The sequence below is a fragment of the Seriola aureovittata genome, chromosome 13 (genome assembly GCF_021018895.1).
Source record: "Seriola aureovittata isolate HTS-2021-v1 ecotype China chromosome 13, ASM2101889v1, whole genome shotgun sequence".
NCBI lineage: Eukaryota > Metazoa > Chordata > Actinopteri > Carangiformes > Carangidae > Seriola > Seriola aureovittata.
The window spans coordinates 19,648,359-19,661,869 of NC_079376.1; the positions used below are offsets into that span (position 1 = coordinate 19,648,359).

At 40.7% G+C, this 13,511-nt stretch overlaps 2 protein-coding genes across 6 annotated transcripts in view; one reads left to right on the forward strand and one right to left on the reverse strand.

Moving 5' to 3' along the window:
* Positions 1 to 3,680, reverse strand: part of LOC130179992 (serine palmitoyltransferase 2-like) — a 26,595-nt gene extending 22,915 nt beyond the window's left edge. The window contains exons 1-2 of the mRNA XM_056393244.1: positions 3,337 to 3,680; positions 535 to 729 (exon numbers count right to left, since the gene is read on the reverse strand). Of these exons, the coding sequence (XP_056249219.1) occupies positions 535 to 729; positions 3,337 to 3,489 (348 nt within the window). The 5' untranslated portion in view covers positions 3,490 to 3,680. The remainder of the gene's footprint in view (positions 1 to 534; positions 730 to 3,336) is intronic.
* Positions 677 to 12,092, forward strand: LOC130179991 (semaphorin-4E-like). 5 transcript variants are annotated; one of them, XM_056393241.1, is made up of 18 exons: positions 677 to 815; positions 5,075 to 5,119; positions 5,457 to 5,567; positions 6,235 to 6,253; positions 6,394 to 6,493; positions 6,942 to 7,087; positions 7,584 to 7,646; positions 7,733 to 7,828; positions 8,216 to 8,315; positions 8,474 to 8,584; positions 8,690 to 8,838; positions 8,916 to 9,085; positions 9,207 to 9,357; positions 9,450 to 9,672; positions 9,751 to 9,869; positions 9,968 to 10,134; positions 10,233 to 10,282; positions 10,449 to 12,092. In XM_056393241.1, exons 5-18 carry the CDS (start codon positions 6,400 to 6,402, stop codon positions 10,967 to 10,969), a joined length of 2,160 nt encoding a protein of 719 aa, XP_056249216.1. In that variant the 5' UTR covers positions 677 to 815; positions 5,075 to 5,119; positions 5,457 to 5,567; positions 6,235 to 6,253; positions 6,394 to 6,399; the 3' UTR covers positions 10,970 to 12,092. The 5 variants fall into 5 exon arrangements, with proteins under 5 accessions (XP_056249216.1, XP_056249214.1, XP_056249217.1 ...); XM_056393239.1 differs by lacking the exon at positions 5,457 to 5,567; XM_056393242.1 differs by lacking the exon at positions 5,075 to 5,119.
* The last annotated feature ends 1,419 nt before the right edge of the window (positions 12,093 to 13,511 follow it).

Below are 13,511 nucleotides of genomic sequence, written 5' to 3' on the forward strand. Positions count from 1 at the left end.
CAGCTCCATATGCTTGAAATATGAGAGCCTGTACTATAGCTCCTAATGTTTGGAAGCTTTGTGGTGTGCAAATATCACTTTGGCACAGTGTAGTTAAGAAAATAACAAATGAATCAGGTTTATTTTTCCATTTGTTATCACGGCTGTTTCTCCGTTGAGTCACCAGGCAACATGTGAAGTAATTAGAGCTTGGCCCATCAAATCAGTTTCATTCCACACCTGAAATGCATCCTGCCTCCTGTTCCTTGACAGCAATTTTGCTCACAGCATTGTCACCGTGCATCAGATAACAATGATAACATTCCAGTCATTATAAAAAGGGCACAGTTTGCTGACTGCACGACACATGCGTCTGCTTTTGGAAATTTGCTCAACAGCTGTCATTATAGGGAAACAAGACGGGGTCATTACAAGACACATCAAACCTATTCGGCTTTTCCCGACTTGCCTGATGACTTTTGTATACTCATTCCTGAATTTATTTTTCCCCCTATTCCTCTAAATTCCCATTTTGTGTCTGTGGCTTCCTCTCACCCTTTGTTTGTCCTTCTCTCTGGCGATGTAGCACCTTTCGATCTTCCAGTGACGGAGGAAGTCGCGGAGGTAGCCGAAGATGGTCAGGATGCCGTAGCCCATGTAGGTGAGTACTGCCACCAGCATGGGCGTCTCCTCAAAAGACTCAATGAAGGGCTGACTGTACAGCCTGCCATGATGGGAGGCCGCGTGGAACTAGGCAACACCGGAAACCAGTAAATGGAATGTAGTGAAACATCATCATCAGAAAACAACTCGTAAAAACCACAATGAATGTTGAGGTATGGCAATTAAGAGAAGATAATTGAAGCTATTGCTTTGCATGTTACTAATATATCCATTTAAGTCAGGATCAGCATTTATTTGTAGTAGCTGTATCAGTTTCCTAACCCTGTTATAGTGATTCAGAGATATTCAAATGAAGTGACACAATGTTCTGTTTATGTTGAAACATGAAAACTATATAAATAATCTGCCAATAAGAAAACACTAAATATTAATTGCACCTCATTTATAATGAAGAAACATAATTACTTGGCGCCGTGGCTTATATGGCATGCAGACACTATATTCAGTTTGCTTTTGGGTTCGGTAAATAGTGCAAAGACAGTTTCATGTAGAAATAGTTAAAAGGAGCAAAATACAAACCCACTTTTACAAGTTAAGCATGAAAAAAATATAATTTATCTTCCCCATGAAAAACACATCTTCCCTACTAATGCCTTAACTGGAAAAAAAAACTTGGTATTTGGAATATTCTTTATATAAATCTACGCCCTGATTTCCTGTGGCTCCCTCTCCTTTTGTTTTAATGAGAACACACGCTATCTTGTTGTAGTTGGGTAATGTTCCTGTAACTTCCTCCAAGGTGAATTATGCGCAGGCAAATTGGAGGTGGGAGTAAGATAAGAACACTGTACTGAGTTCTGGTCAGTTGTGCACTAGCTCTACAGGAAAGAAAACACTGTGTGACATGCCACAGAGGAAAGATTTGACTTCCAAATATGGGAGGAACTGGCTGTGTTGATGGAAGATCTGTGCACTCAGCACTAAGTGATCAGCAATGCACTAATAAACTTTACATGTATCTATCTTTCATAAAGAAAATTCAACTTTACACATCTATTCTCTCCATCTTTATAATATGGCGGACAGAAACCTACTACTCACAGACGTTATGCAATTTGCTTTCCAGTCATGCTCGTCTCTGTGCTCATGGCTATTAGGCGCTACATGTGACCGGTCATGCCTCTCTCTCAAATACCTTACAGAGTAGCAGCGCTGACATCTGCATGAACTGTAATCAGCTGAGGTTCAGTCACCAGGCGCTCAGTCTCTTAGTGGACCAGTGCAGTTCAGCAGCAGAAACTGGCTTTTGTTTTGTGCACCACAATGTCTGGTGCTGAGAGTAACCTATCAGCACTGTATCTCTCCCCTTATTTTACTTAAGAATCTCAAACTGCACATAACTATCATTACTTTGTTTTTGCCAACAGTTATGTCACTGAATTATTACTATCATGTTATGAGTGACATTGATTTCTCAGCCACTGCGGTGTAGGAGAAAACTGCTTCAAAAAAGTTTAAACAGAAACCCAGCTACCAGGAGAAATTTGAAGAAACTACTGTTCAACCTTTTCCTCCAATTTAGCAATGCAACATTCACACTCAAATTACTGTACCACAACATATCAAGCGAGTCTAAATGCCCATGTGTGTGACAGCATCCAATCATGTAATCAGAGGGGACATGTTAATTGGGACAGTAACAGAGGGTGCACCCAAGGGTGGAAATTTCATTAGCGTCGTTGCAGTTTCACAGCATGCATGCAGTCTCAATGGACAACATTAACTGAACAGGTGCACTGGTTCAGCCTGTCCCTGCTCACTCTCTCGTAGCAAGTTCACTTTCTCAGTTGTAGAGAAAGTTACCCACTTCAAGAAAATGGAATTTTAACAAACCTTTACTGCCAGATTTCAATTTCAGTTCAATCTGAAATAGAAAGAAGCAGCCAATAATAAGTTTACACTAAAACACACTGCACTCCCTCTTAGATAAACACACTATCATCTGATGAGATAAGTTGGCAAAATACAAATGTATTGCTATCATCCAGGCAGAGACGTGAAGTGTCCCAAGTTGTCTGACTGGCTGTGATAGTATGTGCATCATGATATACTGTAGGATTATTTTCATGAATTGGTAGGAGTTATACTATCCCCAGTTTGTTCCTCTAATTACAGTCACAATATAAGGCTAGAGCCAGACCTCTTCTGAAACTCGGCACACATATCATAAACTAAACAGAGTTAGAATTCAATGCAATGTCAACTTTCAGAGTTGTGACACCCGCCTTTTTTTTTTTTTTTTAACAACCTTCCTCCTATGAAACCACCGAGGGGGCGGTGGAGCTCAGTATGTACACATTCATAAAGTTGTGCTTTTAATGCATTCAGGTGATGCTTGGAGCAATTGTGATCAAGCCGAATTAAAAAACGTCTTGAAATGATTCAGAGACAGCTTTGATCTATGTTTTAAGGAAGAATATAACGTTACGAAAGATCGAAAACTCTTAAATCTAAAATCTTTTTTATGGAGTTTGGTCTGTCTAGATGAGAACAAACTGTCATGAGATTATCAGCAGCCGGACTCGTCAGCGCATTAAAAAGTCTATCTTGTCATATCCAAATAATGCACGAGTTTATGAAATGACAGTAATTGTCCGGGTGTTTCCGGGTCCACACAGTAGATGCTTCCCCTGCTTCACCAGCCTCTCCTCCCCGTCCCATCCCGGGCCTCACCTCCTCCTCCTCGGGGTGGCAGTGGTGCTTGTGCTGCCGCTCATGGCAGCGGTGCAGGCTCTTCACCAAGCCGTTACTCTCCGGTTTCAGTCCGTTCTTCACGCGGTGACACACTTCCCCATCGGCTGGCTTGGTCGCGGGGCTTTCAGTCATTGCTGGCCAATGATTGTGGAGCCGCGACGGTAACTTGCATGTAGGAACACGGAGCTTGCCTGCGGTGCAAAGCGGTGACAGTATCCGAGCAGGGGACGTTCACAGCCACACTACAAACTCTCTCACACCCTCACTCACACATGCAACACGCACACGCACACGCACACTCACATGCAACACACACACATACACACATACACACTCACACACATTACCCACACACGGTGAAACCTGAAAATCCAGACATTAAATACCGGAAATCAACGCCCATAAGTCACATCGGAGCCTGCAGGAGGGGGCGGGGCAATTCCTCACGTACACTAAAGGGCGGGACTTAATGTACGTGAACTCGATTCACTTTTAATAATGTTTATGGCACTTTCAAGCGTGAAGAAATAAGCTGTAATAATAGGAAAATAAATAAATTAAATTAAATCTAATGAGACATATAGTGCATTTTAGAAAATCAACAACAAAAGTTAACTGCATAGCAAATACTTTGACTTGACTAATTAAATCAGTTAAAATCATGAAGGAATCACAAAGACAATTAAAGGACATTATGTAATTAAGTCTTGAAATTCTCAATATTTAAAATTAAAGTCCAAAATTTCACACTGACTCAAAATACGTTCTTGTTGAAAATAAAATAGTATTTAATATGTGTAAAAAAGGCAACAAGCCAACAAAAGCTAATATTCAAAAATAACAATGAGGTCATGACAAGAATCAAGATAACTGAATAATAAAGGGAATCACATACTGTAAAAGTATGTATTGACATTGGAATAAAAGTAACATTTTCATAGAGTAGTTTCTCACAAATATTATATTCTTGTTGAATATATGTTCTCAGGTGTGATATTTGCTTATAATCAATTAGTGAGGTGAATTGATAGCTATGCTAAGATATATATCTGCACATGTGTTGTATTCATATCAATCATGTGAAGTATTAATGAATTGTAGGTAGTGGTTTTAAGAAAAAAAAATTTTGTCTTGAGTGTGACACTGTAAGCATGAAGATGCTCACCAGCTGAACCACAGCATCTACATTGTATGTAGACTAGGGTACAGTATAGATAAAGGTTGCAAGGGTATCAGTCTCACAAAATCATGTGGTGAAAGTTTCTTTCTAGACTCACCTCTTTGCACTCTTTGCCGGACAAGACACATTTACAGCCCTTAAACTTAGTAAGCATTGAATCATAAGTTGACCTCCATCCATCTTTATAATAACTGCAATAAATATCACAGTTTTTGCCATAATTTTGGCTTCACTGCAGTCACAGCAGAACCCTTAATTTTTTGTAGAAGTCCCGGTTTAGCTGCTCCCTCTAGTGGCTTGAAGTTGTAGTGTAACCAACACATGTGCTACTATATAGAGGAGGGGAATCACATCTGTAACTCCTGTAGTATTTAGCTGATCTGAAGACCTGCAGACATGATAAAGAGCTGGGGCAAAGTAGTGTGGCGAACAGTGAAACTAACATGGGGTTAGGGTTGGTATATTACCAATATTATAAATACTATTTCTTTGGGCTGAATATAAAGCTTGACAAACTATTTCTCATATCGAAAACAGGGAGCCTCTCAGGACGTCTCTGACAGGAGATTTGCAACAAAAACAGTAGGTTGCCAGTTTCATTGTGAAAGTATTATACAATAATATACAGTTTTAAGATGCTTGCAATGCAGAATGTTTCAAGTAATAACCTTTGAAATATGATCAGATTACCAGGGTTTTGGCCAGTTTTACTATTGTATGTTGTTACTGATGCAAATAAACCAAGGTTCAATAACTTAGACTCAATTATCACTTACCATTTCTTTCTGTTTTATGTCCTTTTATGTTGTATAATGTTGTAAAAGCTCATAGTTAAGCTTCACATAGTGGTATGTGGAGAAAAGAGGGCTGAGATATACTGAGATTACAGACTATCTTAAATGTGTTACCACCTAACCAGGAAACGAGGCCAGGTGTTTGGCCAGGTGTTTGTGCTACACTTCTGAAGGGCGGCTGCATATGGCAACAATGAGAAACAGGACCCTTCTAATCTAAAAACCCCCAAGTTCAGGTGGGAAATTATTTGGGCATTGGTGATGGATCATTTAATATTTTTCATTTATGATAATCATGTGTGCATATCCGTGTTCTTGTTTTGTGAGAGTCAGAGTTTAATGGGCAATTTGGAAACATACTGATGATTAAATGCACATACTGCCTAGTTGCTGCTGTCCAGTTTAAAAATAATTTCAAGTGTAGCAGTTGTTGAAAACTTGGGCAGCTCTGACCCCCCCCCCCCTTAAGTTTCCTAAGTTATGTTTTCTTTCCAAAATGTTTATCTTGAAAATGTATCAGTATCATTGAGTATCATTTGAATTGAAAGCAACATGTGGGCCTCACACATGTATCCCATAATAGTTGATGTTTAGTCCATTGTAGCCTAGTAACCATTATTAACTACAGGTGCCCAAATCAGTCAGCTGATGAAAAAAAGTGGACGATAAAATCCGTTTCTATGGAACCAGGCTTGAACCAAAAACTGCAGAATCAGAAGTCATCGGGCAAATATGTTCTGAAGAGAACCCTCAAAATCCTTGTGTACTTGTGATGCCGCATCTTAGACTGACACTGACCTCATGAAATAGTATAAAAAGCCTACAGGAGCAAAACCATGACTCTGCATTTCAAATCAAATTAAACAAGGTAAATAAATAAATAATTCACTGTTTTCTTTTCAGGAAACAAGATCGCCGACAGGTAAGAAAATAAAAAACATAAAAGAGAGAAAATTAGACTTAGATACAATAATAGGACAAACCATTTGTTTTCCTTATCAACAATATGCAAGATGTCTGACTTTTGCCTAAACTGGTGTGTTTTTTTGGGGGGGTATTCAGAACATCATGAGACCTTCAGTGGTGCTCTTTTATTTCCTCCTCATTATGAGTGAAGGCTTTGAAACGAGCAACAAACCCCGCAGGAGTGTTTCCTTTCAAGGTAAGACATCTGCCGTAGATCAGCACGAGACGGGCATCACATCTGAAATGACACAGAATCATTATATGAACTGTAGACTGCACATAATCTCAACATACAGATAATATGATGTACATTTAACTACATATAGACTGTAGATTGTACACACTACATACCAACAGTCAAACTCGGCTGTTAACACTGAGTGTACATATTAATCCACATAGATAAAACGTTGCCTATATGACATAATAGCGAAACAAATCAAACACATTTAGGAATAGTTCAAATTACAACATGCAGCAGGAATAAAGAACACTCAGTGTAATTAAAAAACAACAAAACCAAACAGTCTTTGTGCAGCTTAAATGATACAGGCAATGTTGTATGAAAATAAGACAATGAACAACAGAGCAGTGTTAAAACACATGGATTTGAAAAGTAACCTCCTGTCCTTTGTCTGCTTTAGAAATGAATGTGAAGCAGTTCGAAGAGTCTGGCTTTGGCGGTTTGAGCTCTTTGATGATGAGAGACGACATTGGTCAGCTTGTCATCGGAGCCAGGGGGAAAGTGCTCACTCTCAGCTTGGATGACATCACCAAGAAGACCAGTGAGGTAAGACATTTAGGACTGACGTCCAGGACTTTAGTCCAACCTCGACCCACAGAAAAAGTCCTTCATTAAGAGTAGTTCCCTACAGAACCTCGATGACAAATGACATGAAAAAGTTGTGGTTTGTTTACTCATAGAACAAATAACCCAGACTGGCTCCTCAAATTTAAGTAAGTAAAGTTAGTTCAAAGCTCTCAAGACCAAGTGAAACAAATAGCCCTGGGAAATGTAATGTAGCATGTAAGAAATATACGGCGCTCTACATAACAAAGAAAACAAAGACAACCTGTTGCAATAAGAGGAAAGCAACATAGTCATTCTTAAAAGCTGTTTTGTATTTTCTTAAAATGGTTATTTATTAAGCTATTTTCTAGTACTACAAAGCACCCTTTACATTTCTGAACAGTATAAACCCAAGAAAAGTTAAGTAAAGTGTTATATAAAGTTTATTATTATATATAAGGGCTTCTCTGTCATCACTAATTCCCTTTTCTTCTAGGCCAAATGGTTGGTCAGCTCAGCAGACAAAGCCCTTTGTCAAATGAAAGGCAAGGACATGAAGGTACAGTAAGAAGTGAATAATCAGTGAGTGTCATCAGAATCTAACATTTCATCCAGTGTAACTCATTACATTTGTTCTTCTTACAGGATTGTGATAACTTCATCCGGACGCTACACACAATGAAAGATGGTAAAATGCTTGTGTGTGGGACGAACGCTTTCAACCCTGCATGTGACCACGTAGTAAGTGACTTTATTTCCCAAGTTTCCACAGCAACCAAATGCAGCTGCTGTCTTATGTTGCTGTGTGTGTTTCAGTTAGTATCCAGGGTGAGACAAGGGGATACTAGAACCAACTGATGTAAATATTAAAAATGAGAAAAAGATTGAATTAACAAATCAATTATTGAATTTTTCTTTTTGTCTAAGAATATTAGAGCTTGTCTGTACGGTAAATATGTCGCTAGTCTTCAAACTAAGCTAAGCTAACCATCTCATTGCTGTAGCTTTATATTTCCCATACAAGCATATGAGTGGCATCGATCTTCTTATCTATCCTTTGGCAAGAGAGTGTATTTTCCAAAATGCTGAACTATTCCTTCCTGTAAAAAAAAAAATACCCTTCAACAGATTTTCAAAAATGGAAAACTCTCCCTGGAAGGAAAGAAGCAGGTGGGAAAGGGAAAAGTTCCTTTTGACCCTTACGAGCGCTTTGCTTCTCTTATGGATGGTGAGTTAAAGACTGTTTACAGATTCTACAATTTCTCAACATTTCCTTTCTCTTTTGCCACAGTTGCTCTCCTCAGATAAACATCTTTCTGTCCACTGAGCTTGGTTCGTGGTTTAACAGCACTAACGATACACCACTGTTTCCTCTCTGCTTGACAGGAAACACTTTGTACTCGGCCGTTTCCTCCAACTTTCTAGGCACAGAAGTGCTGTTTCAGCGCCACGGACTGAACCCTCTCAAGACTGAAATGAAACGTTCCTGGTTCAACGGTGAGCTGCTGAGACAGACCATCATAATCTTTTCATAACGCCACATGCTTCAGTGTATTGTTTCAAATCTTCATGTGATCTCCTGTTGCTAATGGTTTGTTACAGAGCCTACGATGATTTCCATAAGCCTCGTTGAAACCAGTAAAAACAGCGACAGCGGTGAAGACGACAATGTTTTCTTGTTCTTTACTGAGAGCGCTGTGGAGGAACGTCATGACAACATCCGAGTATCAAGGATCGCCCGTGTGTGCAAGGTGTGCAATTTCACACACGCCTGCACCTGCTGACGTCATATGCAGTAGCTTGTAATTGAATGTGTGTGTTGTTTTAGAGTGACCTGGGGGGTGAAAGGACTCTGCAGAAAAGGTGGACTTCTTTCTTGAAGGCCCGCTTGGATTGTCAGTTTGGCGATGGAGGCTTACCTACTCTTGTTCAGGATGTCTTCCTTCTCCGAGACTTAAATAACGAGAGCGTCTTCTACGCCACGCTCACCTCCGGCTCGTAAGTTGCCTGTTTCCGCAGTAGGTAGTAGCTGATTAGTATTATAACATACAATGCAAATACGTTATACATACCATGGGGGATAGAGAATAACAGGAAATCTTCTCTGTATCCGTCACAGGGAGTCCTCAGGTGGATGCAGCAAGTCCGCCGTCTGTGCCTACAAGCTGTCAGACATCACTCAGGTGTTTAGTGGGAGGTTTCTGACTGAGAGGGAGAGTGGTCGTTGGGACACATACACAGGAGAGGAGCCATTCCCCCACCCTGGTTCAGTAAGTGTCAATACAAGATGGAGTGAAATCTAATCATTAATAGGGTCCTTTCATTGTGACACCTTTATAATCCAACTGTTTTATTTCCATAGTGCATTAACAATGAAATGCGGGCCAATGGTGTGACGACCTCTCTCGACCTCTCCGACAAAACCCTGCTGTTTGTAAAGAACCATCCTCTGATGGAGGGGGTGGTTACACCGATGACTGGCAAGCCTCTGCTGGTCCAGACAGGGACACGCTTTTCTAAAATTATCGTGGACCAAGTCACGTCACTGGATGGACGACAGCGTCAGGTTATGCTCATCGGCACAGGTATGCAGCTACACGCAAATATCACGGGAGATATATTGACAGATGAACTCCCAGTTGAGTCATGCTTCTCTCCCTCAGACTCTGGTTGGCTGCAGAAGGCGGTGAGGTTTGACGGCGAGGACGTCCACGTCATCGAGGAGCTGCAGCTGTTTCGCACTCCGCAGCCCGTCGACTTCCTCCAGCTCGCCTCAAAAACAGTAAGGCCCATTTTACTAGTGTTGTTTTCATAATGCAAAGCCAAGGCGGTGAAATGCCTTGCAGGGCGACAGCTCTAAACTGTGTTGTATTTCTGTAGGGCCAGCTATACAGCGGCACCAGTAACATTGCTGTTCAGGTTGATGTAAGGGACTGCAGCCGCTACACTTCCTGCAACGACTGCCTCCTCTCCAGAGACCCCTACTGTGGCTGGGACAAGATCAGAGGCCAGTGTGCATCTGTAGTTGGCGCATCAACTGGGTCCATGTGAGTCAAAGCTCCTGATGATGTTTTACTTACGAGAACATGCTTTTTTAAGTTCTGTGGTTTGGGCTTCCATCTGAGAGAGGTATTTCTTCTTGAAGGATTCAAAGTCTCAGTGATGGAGACATCACGATGTGCCCGACCTCTGGCTGTAAGTTGATTTCCATGTGCTCTTAAATTACAAGCTAGCACAAAAATAGGTCATGCATATTACCCATTTACTGTATCTCCATGCAGATCTTTGGTTACATTTACATTAACAAAATAGTAGTAGTATATTTCAGACATTCACCATTCATTCTCGATCTCCTCTTCAGTGAAAAAGAAACCTGCCATTGTCCACATAACTGTTGGGATTGCACAGTTCCTCCGATGTTCCCCTAGCACCAACCTCCTAATCAGCTGGCGCTTCTCTGACAACATCCTTCCTCCGGGTCCCCGACACACTGTGCTCAGCCAAGGTCTCATCATCAGACCTTCCTATTCTGATGCAGGGCTTTATACATGTGAAACGTTGGAAACAGTGAAGGGAAAAGTGCACCGGGAGACTGTGGTCCGGTACCTCGTCCGGGTTCAAGACACTAACACTCTTGTCAGTAGACTAAAGGCAGCTGCGATCACCTTGGCGCTTTTGGTTGTCTCGCTGATACTGATTATGTGCCGTCGTATCATATGCCGGAAGGCAAAGAAGCAAAACAACATTGATTGTGGCAACGAAAACAGCAACAACAATCAAGAGACTACTGTGAGGCCTCCCTGTCATCATGACCAGACCAAGGATAGATGCATGGATGAAGGTCGGGTTCAGTGTGGTCATGGGAGTGATGATGTCACATAGGAGGAGACTGGGAGTGTTACATCTATACAAAGTCTCTGACTTATACTCATTCTGTGGTATCGCATGTATGTTTCAATAAAGGCAAAGAATAAAAAATAATATTTAGTTACATGGTCATTCGGTTCTCAAACTCAAGATAGAGAAACATAAGGTTAGTCTCTGACCTCCAAATACTTTAATGACCCATAATGTGCCTCCAGTTCCAGGTACGTTTCACTCATTTTTATGCCTCCATACTGTCATACTGGGTTGTCTGTCCGCCCATCCGTCCCATCCTCGTGGACACAATATCTCAGCAACGCCTCGACGGAACAAACATTCAGCTGGATTCAAGTATGTTCTGATTTGATTTTGGCGGTCAAAGGTCAAGGTCACGGTGACCTCACAAAACGCGGTTTTGACCGTGTGAATGCAATATTTCCGGGAATTTCTTCAAATTGGGTACAACTGTTCACTTGGACTCAAGGATGAACTGATTCAATTTTGGTGGTCAAAGGTCAAGGTCACTGTGACCTCACAAAAACTTACTTCGTCGCATATGCCTATGGGTCTTTCTCTTGGCATTTTGACTTGCCATGGCAGGGAAAGCTCAGGTGTAGCTAATGAAATTAAGGATGTTGATGATAATATTGTAATAATGTAATCTTTTCTATTCAAATGCACAATAAGCCATTTCATTGAATCAGCATACACAGCGCCACACTGGCACATCTAAATGAAAGTGTGTGTTATCTGTCTTAATGAATACACTTGTGCTTTTTCAGCTGTGACAACAGGCGACAAACCTGGACGCCAGGACTGAATGGGCATTAAAGCCGTGAGTTAGATAAGCCCTTTTGTCTCTGTCTGTCTCTTTACTTGCTGTGGAGTTGTTGAGGTTTTGGTGGTCGTAATGTGTGCTGTACCATGTTTGACTGGATACTGTTGTTATAGCTGCTGTCTATAGGCACAGAACCATAGGAGGGCTTCGAATGCTTGTGAATTTCTCCACTTTTATTGGTTGTTCAGCCACCTGCTGGGCTCTGCCAGTGGCTTTGTTGTTGCGCTGTATAATTAATCATTAGCTACAGCCCTAACTGGAGGCTTTATAGGCTTATTTATGTGTGGCAAACATGTAGATGTATTTCAAACATGCACAGATACTTCTTGATGTGAACATAAACTTTTAAATCTGTGAGCTTGTTTGGAATTCAATCTTTTCAGTATTCATTACGGATCAGAGTCTAAGCTTTATGGTCTATATTTTTGTATGGCACTATGGAGAATCCACACACTATCCTTTGCTCCCGCAATGATTTTCTTATCTGTCACAGTACAGCAGTGTACACTCAGAAGATTCTATATGTCCTTACAGGGTGGAGTTGTTCAGTTGTCATAAGATGGTTTAGTTGTTATCAAGACATGACAAATTAATCTTTAGAGGTCCCATATTTTACACTTTTCCTGTGTTTTATTCTATAAGAAGATATATTTGTGGTTTTAAGAACCAAAAACCATCTCAGAGTGATCGAATAAAAATATAGCAGTTTTCAGGTAAACACTCAGAGAAACCAAATCCTGCAAGGCTGGATGGTGGGTCCAGGTGGGCGGGACTTGGGGGATGGCTGAGAGTTTTGTTGTGACATCAAAAAGCTACAGAAGTCTTGACGGCTTGTTTTAAGGCTCAGTGTCTGAATACAGGCTGTGTGTATTTCTCTGTGGACTGAACACTTTGATACTTACTCAGTATTAATATAGAATCTAGACCTGCTTTATAATAAAAAAAAAGACATGGACATCTACCTTTATACAATATGGGACTTTTAAATCATATGTAGGTCAATATGTAACTCTCATATCTATATTTGCCCTGTTTCTTCATGATTTTTTCTAAACAGCATTCTAAAAATTACCAATCTAATGTTATACAAAGGAATACTTTTTTATAAGGAAGACTTTTATAAATAGTAAAAATACACACACTTGACACAGTTTATGTCTTATTCCTTTAGAGATCGTCTTTGACTCCACTGCCAAAATCAACCTTCAGTTTCAGAGTTACTTTAACTGGCTCCAATCTGGCCCTTGTGGTTCATATTGGTCAGACCAGGCACTGGTGACATCAAAAGGCAAAACAGCGGCAAAATGTTGTTTCACTGTCAGATAAGGAGCGAGTCTGGACTTATTAACCAGGTCAAGGACATGATGAGACACATAAGGAAACAGCTAAGGAGGAAAGAAGGTCTGTTTATGCAGTTGGCAACAGGTGTGTGTAGCATGAGATGAACACTGAGCCCACATGTTCACACGCAGAGGTGAGCACATCCTCAATTTTTTTATCTTTAACAAAAATTCCACTATGACAGTCTGCTGCATCATCACATCAGCTGAACTGTGAACTGTGGGTTATTGCAATAAACTGTAAATGGCAAGTGGGAGCTACAGACCATGTTCACCCCGAATGGGAAGCTGTATTTTCTGACAGTTTTCAGACTAGCCTCAGTTTGATACTTAGAGTTTCAGTGAGGTCTTGGTAGACCACATACAGTACAGCTAAGAACTA

Bases quoted from the DNA above. Each gene is read 5' to 3' on its own strand.
- LOC130179991 (XM_056393239.1), top strand. The intron at 8,839-8,915 runs GTGTGCAATTTC...GTGTTGTTTTAG, and splicing joins GGATCGCCCGTGTGTGCAAG to AGTGACCTGGGGGGTGAAAG. The intron at 9,673-9,750 runs GTATGCAGCTAC...TCTCTCCCTCAG, and splicing joins GGTTATGCTCATCGGCACAG to ACTCTGGTTGGCTGCAGAAG.